We start from the raw sequence: 19226 nt of genomic DNA, 5'->3' as shown, positions 1-19226 counted from the left end.
ACTGCCTTAGGAAACTGACTTCCGGGCGAAGACCTTGAAATCCGATTGCTATGAAGAAACTCGGAAGAGAGCAGATCAGTTCGGAAGGTTCCCTCGGGTTAGTAGTACAGACGCCAATCGATACTGCCCAGTGCGACGGTGGTGGCGGCATACGACTACAGCCGTTCGCAGTTACCAGTTAGCGGGATGGGCTCGCAGCAGCGCCACGACAGACACGGCGGCGCCCGCCTGCTAGATACGTACGTCTCCGGGCGAGGAGACGGAGTGCGGCCGGCGCAGCCTGGGCAGAGCGACTCGCGCGCGCATCCCGCTGGCTGCGGCGGTGGGCACTGGCGGACCACTGGCTGCCCGCCGCCGCGGCGCGCCCCAACAAGACGCAGCGCAGCACGTGGTCCGCGGCGGGGGAGGGGCGGCCTTGGCAACGAGGCGCATACTAATTGTCGCCAGGCCGTCCCGAAAGCGCAGCTGCTGCACCTGCCGGGGCGGAAACGCGGCGGCGGTCGCGCTCGAGCACTTCTTCACCATTACGCTACTTCCACGAAGGCTTAAATGGCCACCTAGACAAGCTGACGTCTATATGCTCTACTGAAACGATAGCACGCAGTCACCATTGAAGGCTGCTTTTAATTCGATAAGTCAGTTTCCGGCTCGTCTTCTGACGTGAACACTTCGGTTTAAATTCAGGGGAAAACATAATTGCAAATTTCTCTTCGAAAACTGACTGTGTCCGAACTGCACCTCAATAAAAATCAGAAGACCGTCGTTGATCAGTGATATACAATAGTTCTCGTTGTTGCTGTTGTCCGAAGACTGGTTTGAAGCTGATGCAGCTTCACGTCTTACTCTTATCGTGTACGAGCCTACTCATCTCCGAATAAGTATTGCAGCCTACATGTTTTTCAGCCCGCTTACTTTATTCATCTCTTCGTATCTCTCTATTATTTTTATCGCGCACACTTCTCTCCAATACTAAATTGGTGATCCCTTGACTTCTCAGAATGTCCTATCAACCGATCCCTGCTTTTAGCCAGGTCGTACCAAAAATTTCTTTTCTGCCCAATTCTATTCAGTACCTCATCATTAGTTATGTGATCTACTCTTTTATAGCACAACTTTTCAAAAGGTTCTATTCTGTTCTTGTCGTCCATGTTTCACTCCCATACATGTGTACTGAGAGTAGTCTCAATACAAATACTTTCAGAAAAGACTTCCCGACTCTTAAATCGATGCTCAACGTTAACACTCTTCAGAAATACTTTTCCTGCCATTGCCAGCCTACACTTCATATCCTCTATACCTCGGCTATCATCAGTTATTTTGCTGCCCAACTAGCAAAACTCATCTACTACTTTCAGAGTCTCGTTTCCTAATCTAATTGCCTTAGCATCACCTGAATTAATTCGACTACATTTCATTATCCCTGTTTTGCTTCTCATGATATTCATATTATATCCTCCTTCCAAGACTATGTCCATTCCATTTAACTGCTCTTCCAAGTCTTCTGCTGTCTCTGACAGATTACAATGTTACATACAACGGTATGCCTACCAAAAGATTTCGAGAAGCTGCAAGAATGGCGGACAAGAGCATGACTGCGGCGTATAACGGCATGAAAATGCGCTCATGTACACAGTAAACTTCCAATAGATTGTAGTGAAAGTATTTATTTTATTTGGCAATTTGCTGGATAAATACCATACAGCCATACAAATTACAATTACAATTCCTTCAAATAGTAATTGCTGAAAATATAACTTCAAATATTCGTTTTCTGAATGATGAATATCCAGGAATTATGTACATAAAATATAGCAATACTCGTGTGCTCCAAGGGATCAGAAAAGAAGACATTACAATCAGAGGAAACAAAAGAAAACAAAACAAACACGACCACACAAATATTTAAGGAGTAAGGTAATTGAATTAGGAAGAAATAAAGAAGACATACGGAATTAGTGAAGCAAAACAACGTTCGTGACTAAAAGAAAAAAATGTTTTGCCCGACAACGTAGATATTAACATAGATAGAGATACTTCAGTGAAGAAAAAGGTGGTCAAGATCTGTATTTGGGGCGCAGCACTGTGTGGCTCTGAAATATGGCAGCGGGCAAAAATAAAATGGAATTTCTTGAAGCATTTGAGGTATGGCATTGGAGGCAGCTGTTACAGATAAAGAGCATAGACGATACCGTCAACCAGGAGTCCTGCAAAAAAATTGGTCAAGAAAGGTCATTCAGGAGAATAACAGAGCCATAACGACTGGTCACATAATACGACACAACCATTTACTTGTAAGTGTCATAGAAGGAATGCTAATGTATGGCGAGAAAGACCGCCACTGGTATTCGTAAACGAGCTATACATAACGCCGGAGTCTTTAATTATGCAGAAATAAAGAAATAAGCTTACAAGAGACCCAAATAGAGAGTTGCCAACCAAAACACGCACACACATATACACAAGGAAGAATATCACAAAATTCACTTACAATATTGATTTAGTCTTGGTTATGGCTTCATTTATTTTTACATCGCTACTAAGGGCACGCCATAACATCATGCCGCCGATACTACATTCTAATGGTCAATTTCACGACGCCTGCCTTTGGGCGCAAGAGAACACGGGAAATGTTACTCGAGTCAGGGTGTGTAAGCGTGCTGCTTTCCCAGGTGGCACGATGTGAATAGATGTATGATTCGACAGTAGCTTCGCGCAACCAACATCAGCACAATTACAATGGTATTAATTGTCCTGTCTAATGGAACCAAGAGGACACTAAGGGAATTAGTGAAGTGCTCATCTAGATGTCGTGAAAACACATTTAGCTACCCTAGGGCATGACGACACGTTATTGATGTGGTATATAATTTGGAAAAAAATGAGCAATTTAAATTAAGAAACTAAGAAAAAATTAGCTGGTATTAGGAAGTAAATTTTCTATGAAATTGGACGAAGTTAAAAACTTCAGAAAGCACATCTTCATGTAATTGCGTGTAACGTATAATGTTCTGCACGCCGTGTACAGCTTTTCGAAACGTCATCGATGAAATGAGTCACTGGTAACTGACTGGCACAGCTGCCTCTTGACGACATATCCAGCGATCCCACAGACGGTTGTTAAGCTAAAAAGCGGCTACTAGGAATTTTACCTTGCTGAGTCACTAAGTAACACTACCTGAGGTCGCGGAAGATTTATTAAAGATCTTCATCTTACAAGAAAAAGTGGTTTTTGTATCCAATGAACTCCTGGAATCTCCGATGTCCGCAGCCAGACAGAAATAAAAGAAGGCGGTGACGGGAGGATGTGGGCAACAGCCCTGGAGATAAAGGCGAGCCACTGCCCTCTTTATGTAGGAACGGGTGATACGCACCAGCCGCCTCTCCGACGCTCGAGGCCGCACATACTCCGACCGCACGTGTATCTGCCGCCGGTCGAGTACTTGGATCTTCGGTCCCGCTCACCTCACCTCAGTGCAGGGGGACCCGCGGCAGCAACGCTTTACAGTACCGCAACCGTAACTGTCGGAAGCATAGCGCAATAAAACGGCAAATGTGTACGCCAAGATAACGTCCTCGTCTGCATTAATTTACATTTGCAAACGCGATACGATTTGTCCTCATAACTACTTCACATTCTACAGCGAGACAAATACGAAAACGTACCTCTCTTCATGTCGATTCATCTACATCTCTAAAAGGGGATGCTATTAATAAGAAAATAAACTGACAGAAAGATGCAACTCCAACAAAATAAAAAATGAACAGTCATGAAAAGTCGGGAATACATGTGTCTGGGTAACATACTTAAGTGATCAACATCGAAAAATCACAGGTTAATACAAGCGCGAGATAAACTACGGCAAAGTGAATTGATGGTACATTAATAACCGCAGTACCTCTCAGAATGTCGAACGCAAGCTAGCAATCGTGCATGCAAACGTGTAGTACAGATGCCGAATGTCAGTCGGTGAGATGGCGTTCCATGCCTGTTGTACTTGATCGATCAATGCAGGGACGCTTAATGTTGGTTGATGATAACACTGAAATTGTTTCCACAACGAAACTTTGTCTCGAAAACTGGCAGAAAATCCAAATAGATTCTGGTCGTATGTGAAGTATGTTAGCGGCAAGAAACAATCAATGCCTTCACTGCGCGATAACAATGGAGATACTATCGAAGACAGTGCTGCCAAAGCAGATTTACCAAACACAGCCTTCTCAAATGCCTTCACAAAAGACAACGAAGTAAATATTTCAGAATTCGAATCGAGAACAGCTGCCAACATGTGTAACGTAGAAGAAAATATCCTCGGAGTAGGGAAGCAACTCAAATCACTTACTAAAACCAAGTCTTCTGGTCCAGACTGTATGCCAATTAGATTATTTTCGGAGTACGCTGATACATTAGTTACACACTTAAGAATCATATACAACCGTTTGTTCGACGAAAGATCTGTACCCAAAGAATGGAAAGTTGCACAGGTCATACCAATATTCAAAAAAGGTAGTAGAAGTAATCTACTAAATTACAGGCCCATATCGTTAACGTCGATATGCAGTAGGATTTTAGAACATATGTTGTGTTGGAACATCATGAATTACCTCGAAGGAAACGGTCTATTGACACACAGTCAACATGGGTTTTGAAAACATCGTTCCCGTGAAACACAACTAGCTCTTTATTCACATGAAGCGCTGAGTGCTATAGTCAATGGATTTCAGGACGATTCCGCATTCCTGGATTTCCGGAAGGGCTTTTGACCTTTTGACACTGTACTACACAAGCGGCTCGTAGTGAAATTGCGTGCTTATGGAATATCGTCTCAGTTATGTGACTGGATTTGCGACTTCCTGTCAGAGAGGTCACAGTTCGTAGTAATTGACGGAAATGATCGAGTAAAACATAAGTGATTTCAGGCATTCCCCAGGGTAGTGTTTAGGCCCTTTGCTGTTCCTTATCTATATAAACGATTTGGGAGACAATCTGAGCCGCCGTCTTCCGTTGTTTGCAGATGACGCTGTCGTTTATCGATTAATAAAGTCAGCAGAAGATCAAAACATACCGCAAAACGATTTAGAAAAAGTATCTGAATGGTGCGAAAAGTGGCAGTTGACACTAAATAACGAAAAGTGTGAGGTCATCAACATGAATGCTAAAAGGAACCCAAACTTCGGTTACACGATACATCAGTCTAAAACCTAAAAGCCGTAAATTCAACTAAATACCTAGGTATTACAATTAGGAACAACTTAAATTGGAAGGAACACGTAGAAAATGTTGTGGGGAAGGCTAACCAAAGACTGCGTTTTATTGGCAGGACACTTAGAAAATGTAACAGACCTACTAAGGAGACTGCCTACACTACGCTTGTCCGTCCTCTTTTAGAATACTGCGGAGCGATGTGGGATCCTTACCAGACAGCACTGACGGAGTACATCGAAAAAGTTCAAAGAAAGGCAGCACGTTTTGTATATGGAAGAGAGTGTCACAGAAATGATACAGGATTTGGGCTGGGAATCATTAAAAGAAAGGCGTTTCTCGTTGCGATGAAATCTTCTCACGAAATTCCAATCACCCATTTCCTCTTCCGAATGCGAAAATATTTTGTTGACGCCGAACTACATAGGGCGGAACGATCACCATGATAAAATAAGGCAAATCAGAGCTCGTGCGAAATGATATAGGTGTTCATTCTTTCCGCGCGCTATACGAGATTGGAATAATAGAGAATTGTGAAGGTGGTTCGATGAACCCTCTGCCACGTACTTAAATGTGATTTGCAGAGTATCCATGTAGATGTAGATTGTCGTCTGATGGTGTCCCATACGCGGTCGACTTAAGACAGATCTGGTGATAGAGTGGGCCAAGGCAAACAAATCGATACTCTGTACAGTCTGTTGGGTCACAGTAAGGCTATGTAAGCGAGTGTTATCCTGTTGGAAAACACCCCCTGGGGGGGGGGGGGGCTGCTCATGAGTGCTCCTGCTGTCATATAAAATCCTACCCCAGACGACACCTACAGATGTATGTCCAGTGCGTCTAGGCGATAGACTGGTTGGTTGCAGGCGCACCTAGCCTCCTCATAACCAATACACGGTCATCACTAGCACCGAAGCAGAACCAGCTTTCATTAGGAAACATAACAGACTTCCACTCTGCCCTCCAATGAGCTCTCGCTTGAAGCCACCGACGTCACAAATGCCGTTGGTTTTGGGTCAGTGGAATGCACGATACAGGGAGTCTGGCTACGAGCGGTCCTTGAGGAAACCGATTTCTAACAGTCACTGTGGTGCCAACAGCTGCTCAAATTGCTGCTGCAGATACAATACGATGCGACAGAGCCATACGCCGAACATGATGGTCTTCCCTATCGGTAGTGCAACGTGGTCGTCAGTAGACCGATCTTCTTGAGACCGTAACATTCTCGTGAACACCGCTGGTTGCAATTACCTACACTGGCTACATTCCTGTCAAGTTTTTCTACAATATTTCAGATGGAACATAGCGCTTCTCGTAGTCCTCTTACACACCCTTTTCGAATTCAGTGAGGTGTTGATAATGACATTCCCTTAGAGGAATTCTTGACTATCATCATCTTACCACGTCCAATCTCAAAGATAACTAACACTCACGACCTTACAACGTGTATTTAAAGCGAACTTAATTTGCACCTTCATACTGGCGCAACTAGCACACTCTTCTGCGACTGGGGCAAAATTTGAAGACATCGTCTTTCAAATGTAGAAACACGCCTACCAACTTTCGTTTATGTCGCACAAGTCCCTGGCGTGTGTGTGTGTGTGTGTGTGTGTGTGTGTGTGTGTGTGTGTGTGTGTGTGTGTGTGTGTGAAAATAAAAGACTCGATTCAACACCAGTAATGTATCATTACGGGATGGCATTATTCCTTTGTTTTACTGTTGTGGGTAGACAAAGGTCTACTACACATCTTGCGCCATTAGCTGACAGTTCTTCTATAGCCATTTTTAAGCGATCGGATGCGCCAGACAAAGCCAGGTAAAGTGCAAATTATATCTTCAATTACAGGGTAAACCCAACTTCCGACAAAATTTTAGAGGTTATTCAGGGACGCTTTCTGTTTTGCCAGAAGGGACCCGAGCTCTGCGGTGGCTCGCAACCAAGTATTAATTTATTCGGTTTGTTATCTCAATTACTTGGATTCACTGAAAATACCTTCACGCTAGTGGAAAAGTGTCCAATACACAATCACAGAAGCGTGTAACATAAAATACAGAGTAAAACAACAACGCAAATCTACTGCGACACGGTTGCCTTCGTTGCGAGAAAAGTTCAGTGTAGAGTCATTTTGTTGCTCTTCCACTGCATTTAGTGAAGCAATACACGAGGTGTATATCGGCCATCTCATCAGTAAACCTGTCGGGCCCGGCGCTCTAGCGGTAGCCGGCACGGTATCTCGGCGTGTTCGATGGGAGTGCTGCCTGCCCTCCGTTAAAAATAAATTTAAAAAAAATTACAGAAGTATTCAACGATGAACTTGAGGTGTCATATGACATCCGCTCAGACCAAATGCAGAGAAAAAAAAGGTGATGGAGCGTGTCCCTGTTAACCGAGAGGTCACGGGATCTAATCACTGTCGGACCACGATTCTTCACTCTTGTTTCAACCCAACCATCGCCTCTCAACGATGTGAGGAGTCGCCAGAAACCGCTTGCGGTTCGATGACGATGATTTGTTTGTGGGGCGCTCAAAAGCGCGGTTATCAGCGCCTGTACAAAGTTGCTGTCTTCACGCAGTCCACTCTCACCACGTTCACGAATGATGAAAACACTAACATGCAGTCCCAGGGCAGAGACAATCCCCAACCCGTCCGGGAACCGAACCTGAGGCAGCAGTTCCGAACCAGAGGCAGCAACGCTAGCCGCTAGACCACGAGCTGCGGACAATCGCGGTTTGGAATCCACATAAACTGTACTTCCCCTTTCCCCGGTTGGGAAACTGGGGTTGGTTAGGGACACGCAAGTCGCCGAAGAGGCGTCCTTGCACCAGGCAACTGAGCCACACAAAACATATTGTTGTGTATTACTGTTAACGTACTAGCACTATCGCACAACAAACTCGAGACAGAATATGGTACATGAACAGAAGCGAAGAGTAACGTGTACATTACTTCTGTCAACAACAGATACTGCGACTAGATGGGCCAAGTTTGTTTGCCAACAAGAAACAGCGAATACCGTCGGCATTTGCAATGCTGTGAACATATTTTCAGATGGCCACGGGGCACTAGTACCAAAATACTCAGAAAATGTCTCTCAGCAGCTTCCAAAGTTTTATCGCTGGTGCTCGGGTTCACTCAGTACACGTAAGTAAGGCAGCCGCCGGCGCTCACATCCTGACAAAGATTGATCAGCGAACAGAGTACTACCATTATTAATCACTTACACACAGGTGTTAGCAAAAGCATTGTTGACCGGTACATCAATTTCACAGTAGAGTTACAGGACGCTCGGACGACTGTTCTTTTAAAGAACAGTGCAGTAGAATAGATAATATCGTCTTAGGGATATGGAGAATGAAACAACAGGCCTTGCTGCGAAAATGTTTTGAAAGCGATGCTGCTCTGAAATGTACTAGTGCTATGGCTTAGTGGCAAGCCCTCCGGCACACTCTAAAACAATCCATAACAACAGGCAACGTTAGGCCTAAGATTTGTTCGCCACAACTTGGATGTCGGATTACGCAGCAGGCGCTGCTGGACTACTGGCTATTTATCGTGGTTTGCTGTCCCTGTTCAGACGTTGTTAGACTGAATAACGCATTAGATTACTTTGGGGGCGGTGTACCACTACAACACAAATAATTCCACTTCAAAAACAAATTGTATGTAACGAAAAATAAACCTTCGTTTTCCTTGAGAGGGTCGTATGAAATGAGAAATAAGCAGAATTTATTTGGGCTGACGTCATCTACAAATACCGCAAACGAATTTGCAAAAATAGAAAAATGCGCCCGGCAGTTCTTACGACACACATCCAGTGTACGGGTAAATAGAAGTTGACAGTACCGGAAAATGCTCGTTGCTTTATCAACCGCCTCACACAGAAAACCGCATTACAATAGCTTGAGTCGTTATGTGTACCACTTGAGCATCAGTGGTCATGTTACACTTACGAAACACTAGATGGAAGCGTCCTTTAAGCTACAAATAAATTCACACCACATAATCAGTTACTAAACTTTAACTCTTCAATAACACGCGATTCGGAGACTTTGCTTGACATTCAGGTGATAGCTTCGGTTTTTTGCTAGGCAAAAACCCTACAAAAAAAACCAATTAGATTTATTCAGTCCTATGTATCTGCGTAGCATATTTCCCTCGACAGCTTTACATATTTGCTTTTCACACTGACTGTTTACAACTTGTACCAAGATGTTACAATTAAGTACACTGGAAAAAAGCGCTACGCTCAGGGGATCTCATGTTAATATTGTGTAACACCACCTCTACTCTTGATTATAGGCTGAATTAGGCGAGCAAAAGATTCTATGAGTTTCTAAAGCAGAGCCACATCCTGCTGAAGCAAACCGATGATGATCAGATCCTATACGGCAACAAAAATGCGGGGATGTTGATCGTTGCGTTTCCACCGTTGTTTAAAATGTTCCCCTTGATTTTCTACGGAATCTAGATGGAACGTCGAGGTGCTGGTTGCCTGAACGTTCGAAAACCAGGAATGTATGCGTGCAGCGCAGTCATCACGGCTGTCGTCATCTTGGAGGACGAGAGTGTCCCATGCAAAATCATCAAGAAGATATAGAAGGAAGGGCAAAACTAGTCGTAGGGAATATAGACAGCTTCAAGGGGCGTTCAATAAGTAATGCAACTCATTTTTTATCTCAGCCAGTTTCGGTTGAAAAAAAAGGGGTGTTTGTGGAATATCTTGGAATATTCCAACATCAGGCCCAATAGTTTTATGATTTCCCATACGTGGCGACCGCTGAAACAGCTTTCAAAATGGCATCTGTAACGGAGGTGCGTTCCAAGCAGAGCTGTCATTGAATGTCTTTTGGTGGAAAACCAGAGCATCGAAGATATTCAAAGGCGTTTGCAGAATGTTTACGGACACCTGGCAGTGGATAAAAGCACGGTGGGGTCGTTGAGCGAGGCGTCTGTCATCATCGCAACAAGGTCGCACGAATCACTCAGATCTCCCGCACACAGCTGCGTCTAGTGCAACGTTGGAACGCGGACACACTCATTGGAGATGATCAACGAATCACTGTCGAAAACCTCGCTGCACAATTGGACGTCTGTATTGGTAGTGCTAAACACTAGTTTACCAGTTGGGGTACTCAAAGGTGTGTGTGCCTGCTGAGTTTTTCTCCGCCTAACAGAAGGCCATAAAGAGCAACGAAGGACCACCTGTGCAGAATCGTTAAGCGTTGCGAGGCCGATTGTGAAAATTTTTGTCAAACACCGTCACTGGCAATGAAACATGGGTTCATTATGCCGAACCGGATGCGAAACGGCACTCCATGAAGCGAAATGTATTGTGCTTGCCTCAGGAAATTGAACAATAACTTCCCTGTGTTCGTCGCCACAAAAATGCAAACGAACTTCTCCTTCTCCATAACAACGAAAGGCCTCAATCGAGTCTGCGCACCCGAGAGCAGCTCACAAAACTTCATTAGACTTTTCTTCCTCATCCACCCTACAGCCCCGATCTTGTATCATCCAACTTCTATCTGTTTGGACCAAAGAAGGGAAGCAGTACGTGGATGATAGGGAGCTTACTGATGCAGCAAGGTGATGGCTCCGACGTCTAAAACTAAAGTGGCACCATACTTGCGTATGGGCTTTCTCAGTAAGGAGGCGTTAAGTCGTCGCACTGAACGGCGATAATGTTAAAAAATTGGGTTTTGTAGCCAAAAGAGTGGGGAATAATATGGTGTACTGGAACCCTGAATAAAACCAATCTGCTTTCAGAAAAAAAAAAATGTGTTGCATTACTTATTGTAGGCCCCTCGTATATCCTGGTTCATGTTCACGGTAAACCGAACGACTAGGCCTAAGTCATTGAACATAAAACACCCCCAAATAAAACCACCTTCAGCCTGAACAACATTCTCCATGCTCTGCGAGCTAATAGTCTTGCTGAGCCGTCGGTATACTCGACGTCTTGCAATATTTGAAAAGAGACAAAACAGTCACTTGGCGGTCCGCACTGTACGCTACTGTCCAGAATCTGCACTGTTATTACCCTCGAAGACGTACTGCTGTGAGCAATGGTCTTTCGCGAGGTACCCGACTCCAAATGTCCACTGCATGCAGTTCCCAGTGCAACGTTCGTTTGGCAGCTGGTTTTGGGACGGACTGCATTAACTGCCAGAAGCAGTTCCTGTCTAGTTTGAATATAACAGTCGTCTAGGATCTTTTTATGACTAGTGTTATAGGGCTTTACGCAGTGTTACAGGGCTGCGAACAGTACACCATTCCTTGTCTTCAGGATGGACTAATGCATCAGCAAATTGGACAACTTGATTCACGGTGTGGTCCTGGGAACGTCCGAAGACCACAGCTGCTTTCTGCCTTCTGCCACATCGTCCAGGCGGTCATGAGACCGCGTAGTACCCAGTTACACACTAGCGACAACGTTCCTAAACGACCAGTGTCCAACTTTAAAAAGGCAACAAATATTTTGTCCGATGACGTTGTTTAGCCTCTTTTACATCGAAGCGATCACACGTGAACGTGCAACAGCGAACGAGGATTCTCTATTATGTAAACGCTAGCATTCGCTGTTTGGTTCGCATTCGCAGTTGCTCGTTCGTGTTCCGCCAGCTGTCCGTTTTTCAGTGAATCATTAAATGAAATTAGAGTCCCCTAAGCTTCGGCGCTACAGCCACAGAAAGTTTTTGTTTGCTATCTTCTATACTTTTGATGTTGTTGACATGAGTTGCACGAGCGATGCAGTGGTCCGAAGAGACTGTAATGTTGTTGACACATAAATATATAAGGGGCAGTTAAATGAAAACGAGGTAGATGTATAAGAAGTAAAGTGTTTATTACTCCAAAAGTAATCACCGTAACTGTTGATATATAGGGTGATTTTTTTCCACTGTGTACAAACTCTAGGGGTTGATCGATGAATAACAAAAAAGTTTCAAATGTTTCAAATGGTTCAAATGGCTCTGAGCACTATGCGACTTAACTTCTGAGGTCATCAGTCGCCTAGAACTCAGAACTACTTAAACCTAACTAACCTAAGAACATCTCACACATCCATGCCCGAGGCAGGATTCGAATCTGCGACCGTAACGGTCGCGCGGTTCCAGACTGAAGCGCCTAGAACCGCTTGGCCACACCGGCCGGCAACGAAAAACGTCTAATGGACTTGTTTCCATTGAGGCCATTTATTCAACCATACTTTGTTACACATACTGCGGTCTAATACGTTCTGTACCACGCAGCCATAGTTGCAGTATGCATGGTTTCCCCCTAGAGGGTGGTACTGTTCCTCAAACGTCTTGGCCTAGTGCCCTCTCCTGCCATAGTAGTTGGTAATGTTGTGCCCCATTCACTTCTCTTGCTGACTCACGTTGTAGTGGATGTGACACAGCGTTTTACACAATGGTTCCATATCCGAATCGAGAGCTTGCTGACATGGTGTTTATTTACAGAAACACAAATGGCAACGGGCGGTGGGCTGCAAGGTTGTACAAGGACACCCATCACCGCCGACAACACGCACAGCATTCAGTGTTTGCAACAGTGTTTCGCCGTTTGTCCGAAACAGGAAATCATGAAGGACGTACCCGAAATATTCGGGCATCAGATTTGGAAGAAAACGTGATCAACACTGTGAAAGGCGACCGCCGTGTCAGTACCAGGCAATTGGCTTGCCAGTACAGGGTAAGCCCAACGACCGTGTGGAATATTCTCCATGACAACTGTTACTACCCTTATGAGTTACAGCGTGTGCAGGGCTTACTAGCGACACACGTTCCACATCAAGAGCAGTTCTGTAACTGGTTTTCACGGTTCCGGGATTTGTGTCATCCACCTATTCACAGATGAGGCAACCTTTACGTGCAGTCGTAACTTCAACTTTCGTAACAGTCATCTGTGGCGCAGTATGCAGAACCCCTATGGTATGGCGATAGCAAATCATCAGCATCGGTGCAGCTGGAATGTGTGGGCCGGGATAACTGGTGACGGTATTTCGAGACCAGTCTTCCTTCCACGTCGTCTAACAAGCCGGAACCATCGGCGCTTCTTGCGGGTGACTTTGCCTCCCCTACTGGAAGGAGTGCCATTGATGATACGATGGGTTATGTGGCTGCTACATGATGTTGCTCAGTCCACGTCGCCATAACGTCCGGACGCATTTCAAACGTGTCTTCCCTGGTAGATGGATGGAACGAAAGGGTCCAGTTGTTTGGCCTGCTCGTTAACTGGATCTCAACCCAAGCGATTTCTGGTTATGGGGCCGTCTCAAAAGTATCGTGTATCCACAGCCCATTCGAGAGGTGGAGACACTGGAGCAGCGTGTTCATGCTGCCTTTGACACTGTTTGTATGCAGCCTGCCCGGTGTGAACGTGTGAGACGGAACATGCTACGGCGCGTACACGCATGTTTTGAGACACAAGGAAATCATTTTCAAAATATACTGTAACTGTTGCTGCATGGTACAGCGCGTACTACATTGCAGTCTCTGTAACAAAGCAGGATTGAATAAATGGTTTATAGCATGGACACCATGTATTATCGGACCTAAGTTCATTAGACCATTTTTTGTTCCGTATCCTCTCATCGATCAATCCCTGTAGTTTCTTCACAGTGGAAAAAGTCACCCTGTATTCATCCCACTGCGAAACGAGACAGTCAACGCCTTTGTGCAAAAATGGTTGCGGTTGCCTAAAGAACGTATGACTGTACGCACGCGTACAAACTTTCGAGTGAAGCAAATCGATGGCCATGAATGTCTTTCTTCGGGCTGGAAAAACATGGAACCACATGTGGAGAGATCGAGACTGCACGGAAGATGTATAAGGCCTTCGTAGCGAAACTTCTGCAGCTTGGTCGAAACAACCTTGGCAACATGTGGGCCCGCTCTGCGGAAAGACATTCGTGGACGTCGATTTGCTTCAGACGAACAAGTGCATGTTTCAGTCGACTAGACGCTGTGCAGCGCCAGATTTGCACCTGGAGGCCAAAACTTGAACTAATTTTATTCGAGGGTTCATCGGTTCCAAGTTAAAACTATAGCGTATCTACCAAGTTTCGCTGCCGTACAATAATTACAGCATACACTGGACTCCCCTGAGTAGCTGCTTTTTTAATTGTGCATTGTTCTAGACCAATGATAAGGAAAACCGGGGCTACAATTCAGTGTTAAGTGCACTATCTCCACGCATTTCATGTTTTCATACAAATTACGACACGTTAAGTTTTTCCTTACCTACGCCAAGTTGTACGCTTCTGTTCTCCATTGCGACTATAATGCGTTGTACGCATTACAAGTTAATCAGTTTTATTGCCACAACGTCAGTGCTAAAAATTAATGCACAGAACATACTTCAATGTCCTGTTGGTCTGACGGAATTACAATTTCCTGGAGACATACGAGACTCCAACTTTGTCTTCGATAAGAGCAGAAGCTGAAGCAATGAATTAAAATTTGTGTCACAGCTGCGGCTTGAACCCGGGTCTCCTACTTACTAGGCAGATGTGGTAACAGCAACACATTGTGGGTACAACAACCACGCAGATTACCCTAGTCCATCGCCCTTCCCAACGAAAACTTCAATTCACACAGTCTGCCCATTTTCCCCTTTGATATTGAAAATATATGCTTGTCCGTAATTTGAGAAATTCCTTATACCTGGAAGGAGCCCGAAACGACTTGTTACTTCCAAGTTTTGACCGGCACAGACGGCTTTCGAAAGATGTACAATTAATCGCCGCTTTCGACATTACGAGTACAAGTTGCAGGATGGTATTTTTCGTAAAAATATGGAAAACATGAAGTTAAACGGCATCATCTGCATTGAATAAATGCTGTGCTTCCGCATACGCAAGGTCTTTTGACGTTTTCCGTGGAAAAACAAACCTCGTTAGCATTTTCAAAAACCTCTCTTCCAGACGATAATTTGGAAGCAAACCATGCATAACGCAGTATTTCCTAAAAAATCGGCGCTGATAATTGGTTATGCAGTAACGAGTGTATTTTAATAGCGTCTTCCGAGAAGCAATTTCTCGTTCTCTTTCGATTAAATACGAACATTTTGAAGACACGGACAAGCATACATTTTCAGTATCACTTTATGCGTTTGGTCGTTTGCTAGTCGATAGTTACGAATATCATATTATTTGTGATAATAAAAATTAGTAGACTGCCAAATAACATTGAAAATTTAATAAACGTTCGTCCCATTACACGTATTTTTCCCATTATATCAACTGTAATATAAACAGTAAAGAAAATGACTGTTGAAAATAAAAAAACTGACGAAAGGAACTCAATCCAGCGGCTTGAACGCCAACCACTTTTTTTAAAAAAAAATTTGTTCTATATTATTCGTTGAATTCGTTCAGGGCGGACGTCCGTACAGTTTGGTTCTTGATCCGTTCGTTGAGTGTTTTTATTAGAAAAGGTAGCTAACGCTCTGGCCGAACACGCTGAGCTATCGTGCCGGCACCATTCGGCTGCAGCCGCTTCATGGTAAAAATGACCACGCACAGATATATATATATATATTTGGCGACCGAAATTATCTAGCGATTTTATCAGTAACGTTTGAGACGTACGCGCTACTGCTTACACATTTTGTTGTCCTCATGGAGTACTACTAGTGTCCGAAGTTTACAGTGAATCCGCGTTCCAAACGGTGTGGCCTCCCACTGTTAGTGGTTAGCGCATCTGCCTAGTAGGCAGGAGATGCAGGTTCAAGTTCCGGCTGTGGCACAAATTTTAATTCGTTGCTGCAACTTCTATCCTTCCCAGAGCTCAGATGTTCGTCCTCCGCTTTCTCTTCCACTCGCTCCACTGTAAACCCTAATTCGCATATTCTCGCTCCAGGGTCGCAGTACGCGAGCGGACAGCAACAGCGGCGCATCTGCGCCTGCGCCTGAGCCAGAGCCAGAGCCAGCGCCAGCGCGGCGGCCGGACGCGGCGGGGCCGCGCCGGAACCGGGCCTGTGGGGCACGCCCCGCCCGCCACGGCAGACAATCAGGTGCAGGCGCGCCTTGCGCAAACCGGCCGCGTCCGCCGCCAGCTGCGCTGCGCTGCACTGCGCGTCTTTGCTCTAACAAAGGAACTCGCTGCCGCCTGTCTGCTACTCGTCCCGCAGCCGGCTGCAACTCGGCTCTAGTGTGTCGCTCACCTGGCCACAGGTAGCGGTGCTGCTCCCGACCCAAGCTCGGTTAACAACTACTTTACATTTGTAAATATGGTGCTCGGATGTCTTCGTGAAATTTCTACAGCATTTCGTCGGCGCAACTGATCCCTTCAGGTGCGGCGAATACACTGGTGAGGCTATGTCCGAAACCTACTATTTACGACAGTCTGAGAAGAAACTTCACAGGCGTGAACGCGCCAACTTTGGTGCCCAATAGAGCAAATATGATACTGGTCACCGAATTTGGCGCGTTCACGCCTGCGCAGTTTCTTCTCAGACTGTCATAAATAGGAGTCTTCCATAAACAGGAGCCTTCGGTCACAGCCTCCGCTGTGTGTTCGCCGCATCTGAAGATGTCAGTTAGTTGCGCCGACGAAATACTGTGGAAACTTCAAAACGACATCCTATGTCTCGCCCCAGAACCATTATTACAACTAGTCCGACGGGAAAGCAGGCCGGAGTGGCCGAGCGGTTCTAGGAGCTACAGTCTGGAACCGCGCGACCGCTACGGTCACAAGGTTCGAATCCTGCCTCGGGCATGGATGTGTGTGATGTCCTTAGGTTAGTTAGGTTTAAGTAGTTCTAAGTTCTAGGGGACTAATGACCTCAGAAGTTAAGTCCATAGTGCTCAGAGCCATTTGAACCGACGGGAAAGCCTCAAACAAAACATATTTTACATTTGAGTGTGTAATGAATGGCTGATCCCTTTAAATGTGGATAAACGTGAGAGAATGCGTATAACAAAGAGAAAGAACCGATACTATCTGATTAAAAGATCAGTAGCGAATACATTTAACGTGTCACACCGTGTAAGTACGCTATCCGATCAAAAGTATCCGGACAGCCCTATATAATGTGACCAGTACCTGTCAAGAGAGGCGAAGCAGCCACTATAAAAGGAAGCGAGGAGTATTACACTGTCAGCACAAAAGCAGTAACAGCAGATTGGTTCGGCCAGGAGAGATCAGAGAATTGGAATGGGTTGCAGTCATTGCATGCCACCTGAGAAACAAACCCAGTAGAAGCGCCGATTTAGGGCCAAAGTGACACAAGCCGCCGCTTGGTGCGGCAAGCTGAGCACGGTCGCCACAAGTGTGAGATTTCTATACAACACAAACCACAATGACGAATCATGCTATACTCACTGGCAGTCCCACACAAAGATTTGAATTTCGCGAATTTCTGGAGAAAGTTACCAGCCATCATGTGCAGTGCCAACAGTGAAGTGCGGAGGACTGATGTTACGATGTGCCGGTGCCTTTCGTGGTAATTATGTGGTCTCCTTATTGTGCTTAAGAAAACGCTACATGCGGAAAGACATGAACACATTTTACAGCATCGTGTAGTGCATATAGTTCGGAGGCGATAATTATTTGTATCTACTTGACACTGCACGCTGCCATAAAGCAGCATCTGTGAGGCAATGGTTTGAGACAACAACATTCCTGATATGGACTGGCCTGTCCAGAAAGTCTACCTGAACTGAAGGGAACACTTTTAAGATGAGTTAAAACGTCCACTTCGCTCTAGACCCTACCGTCCACAGACATGCAGACACCTGACTGACTTGTCCCCATTAGAGTTCAAGCCGTCGTGAAGGCGAAGGGTGGACACGCCCATATATTAATGTTCAGTACTAGATGTCCGAATACCTTTGATCAGACAGTGCTTGTTTTGGTAATACTAAGATGCGATATGAAATGGGACGGATCATGTAAACTCGGTATTAGGTTGCTGGAAGGGTTCTAGGAAAAATGCGCTACATCTGTAAATGAAAACGCATACGAGACGCTAGTGCGACCGGTCTAGAGTACTGTTCCAGCGACTGTGTCTCTTAAATAGAGTAGACATGAGAACAGACATGGAACAAATTCGGAGACGCGCTCCTAGGACTGTAAGAGGGCGGTATAACCCTTCTGAAAGTGTAACAGAAATACTCGGGAAACTTAAATGAGAATTCTTGACAGAGAGACGTCATCATTCTCGCGAAACCTATTGCGTAAACGGGCAGAGAACCCGTATTCGAAGAAGACTATGGGATCATTATACTGCCACCATCGTATATCGCGCATAGGGATCACGAAAATACGATGTGATTGGGGTTCGTACCAAGACATGTAGACAGTCTTTTCTATCTGGCCCAAAACGTGAGTGAGACGGAAAAGAAACCTTACGGACTATATGTGATGATACGGACTATATGTGATGATTGTATCATTTATCGAAGATTCACACGACGAGGAACGCACACAAAGGATGACCTGAAGACAAGAAATCTTTATGACCGTTTGAAGGGCTTCCCAACACCAAACTTCAAAGCAACAAGGCTTGAAGCTTGGAGAGAGAGGGAGGGAGGGAGAGAGAGAGAGAGAGAGAGAGAGAGAAGCCGCCCGGCTGTAAGGGCCATTCGCGCATTTTACGTGTTTGTATGTGCAGCATAAAGTAAATCTGCACGCTCAGTTGAAATAAACTTGGAACAAACATGTACTGTTGACTGTATTAAGCGTATTCTGCACTAACTGGACATCAAATTCCGATCCTAGCATATGTTCGCGAGCTGCAGGGGTTGTACAAATCGCTGGCCATTGTGGCACTGACTACAGAGAGGAAGGGCACGTAATGCATCGAGAAGGCCAGATCACCAGGCAGGTGGAGGACGATTGCATCAGAGGTACCAAAGCGAGGAGAACAGCACAGTTGAGACGGACTGACGGCATCACAGAGGACAAGAGAAAGATGGGACTTGCTGGAGAGGAATACATGGGTCGAAGGAGGAGGGGGCTGACTGGCGATGCGGAAGACCAACTGCGGATTGCGTAGCCGACGTAGTAGTAGTAGTAGTA

The 19226-nt window shown here is 45.3% G+C and overlaps 1 protein-coding gene across 5 annotated transcripts in view; it reads right to left on the bottom strand.

Annotated features, from left to right (window-relative positions):
* Nucleotides 1–19226, bottom strand: part of LOC126276727 (regulator of G-protein signaling loco) — a 236652-nt gene that overhangs the window by 122885 nt on the left and 94541 nt on the right. The window contains exon 1 of one of the 5 annotated variants that reach the window (XM_049977301.1): nt 244–370. The exons of the other annotated variants lie outside the window; for them this stretch is intronic. Coding sequence (XP_049833258.1) covers nt 244–306 — 63 coding nt within the window. The 5' untranslated portion in view covers nt 307–370. Of the gene's footprint in view, nt 1–243; nt 371–19226 lie in introns of those variants that run through there. 5 annotated transcript variants of the gene reach the window in all.

This window comes from Schistocerca gregaria, chromosome 1 (assembly GCF_023897955.1).
Source record: "Schistocerca gregaria isolate iqSchGreg1 chromosome 1, iqSchGreg1.2, whole genome shotgun sequence".
NCBI lineage: Eukaryota > Metazoa > Arthropoda > Insecta > Orthoptera > Acrididae > Schistocerca > Schistocerca gregaria.
The sequence above is the reverse complement of the archived record's forward strand: the minus strand, read 5'-3'. Positions and strand labels throughout refer to the sequence as shown.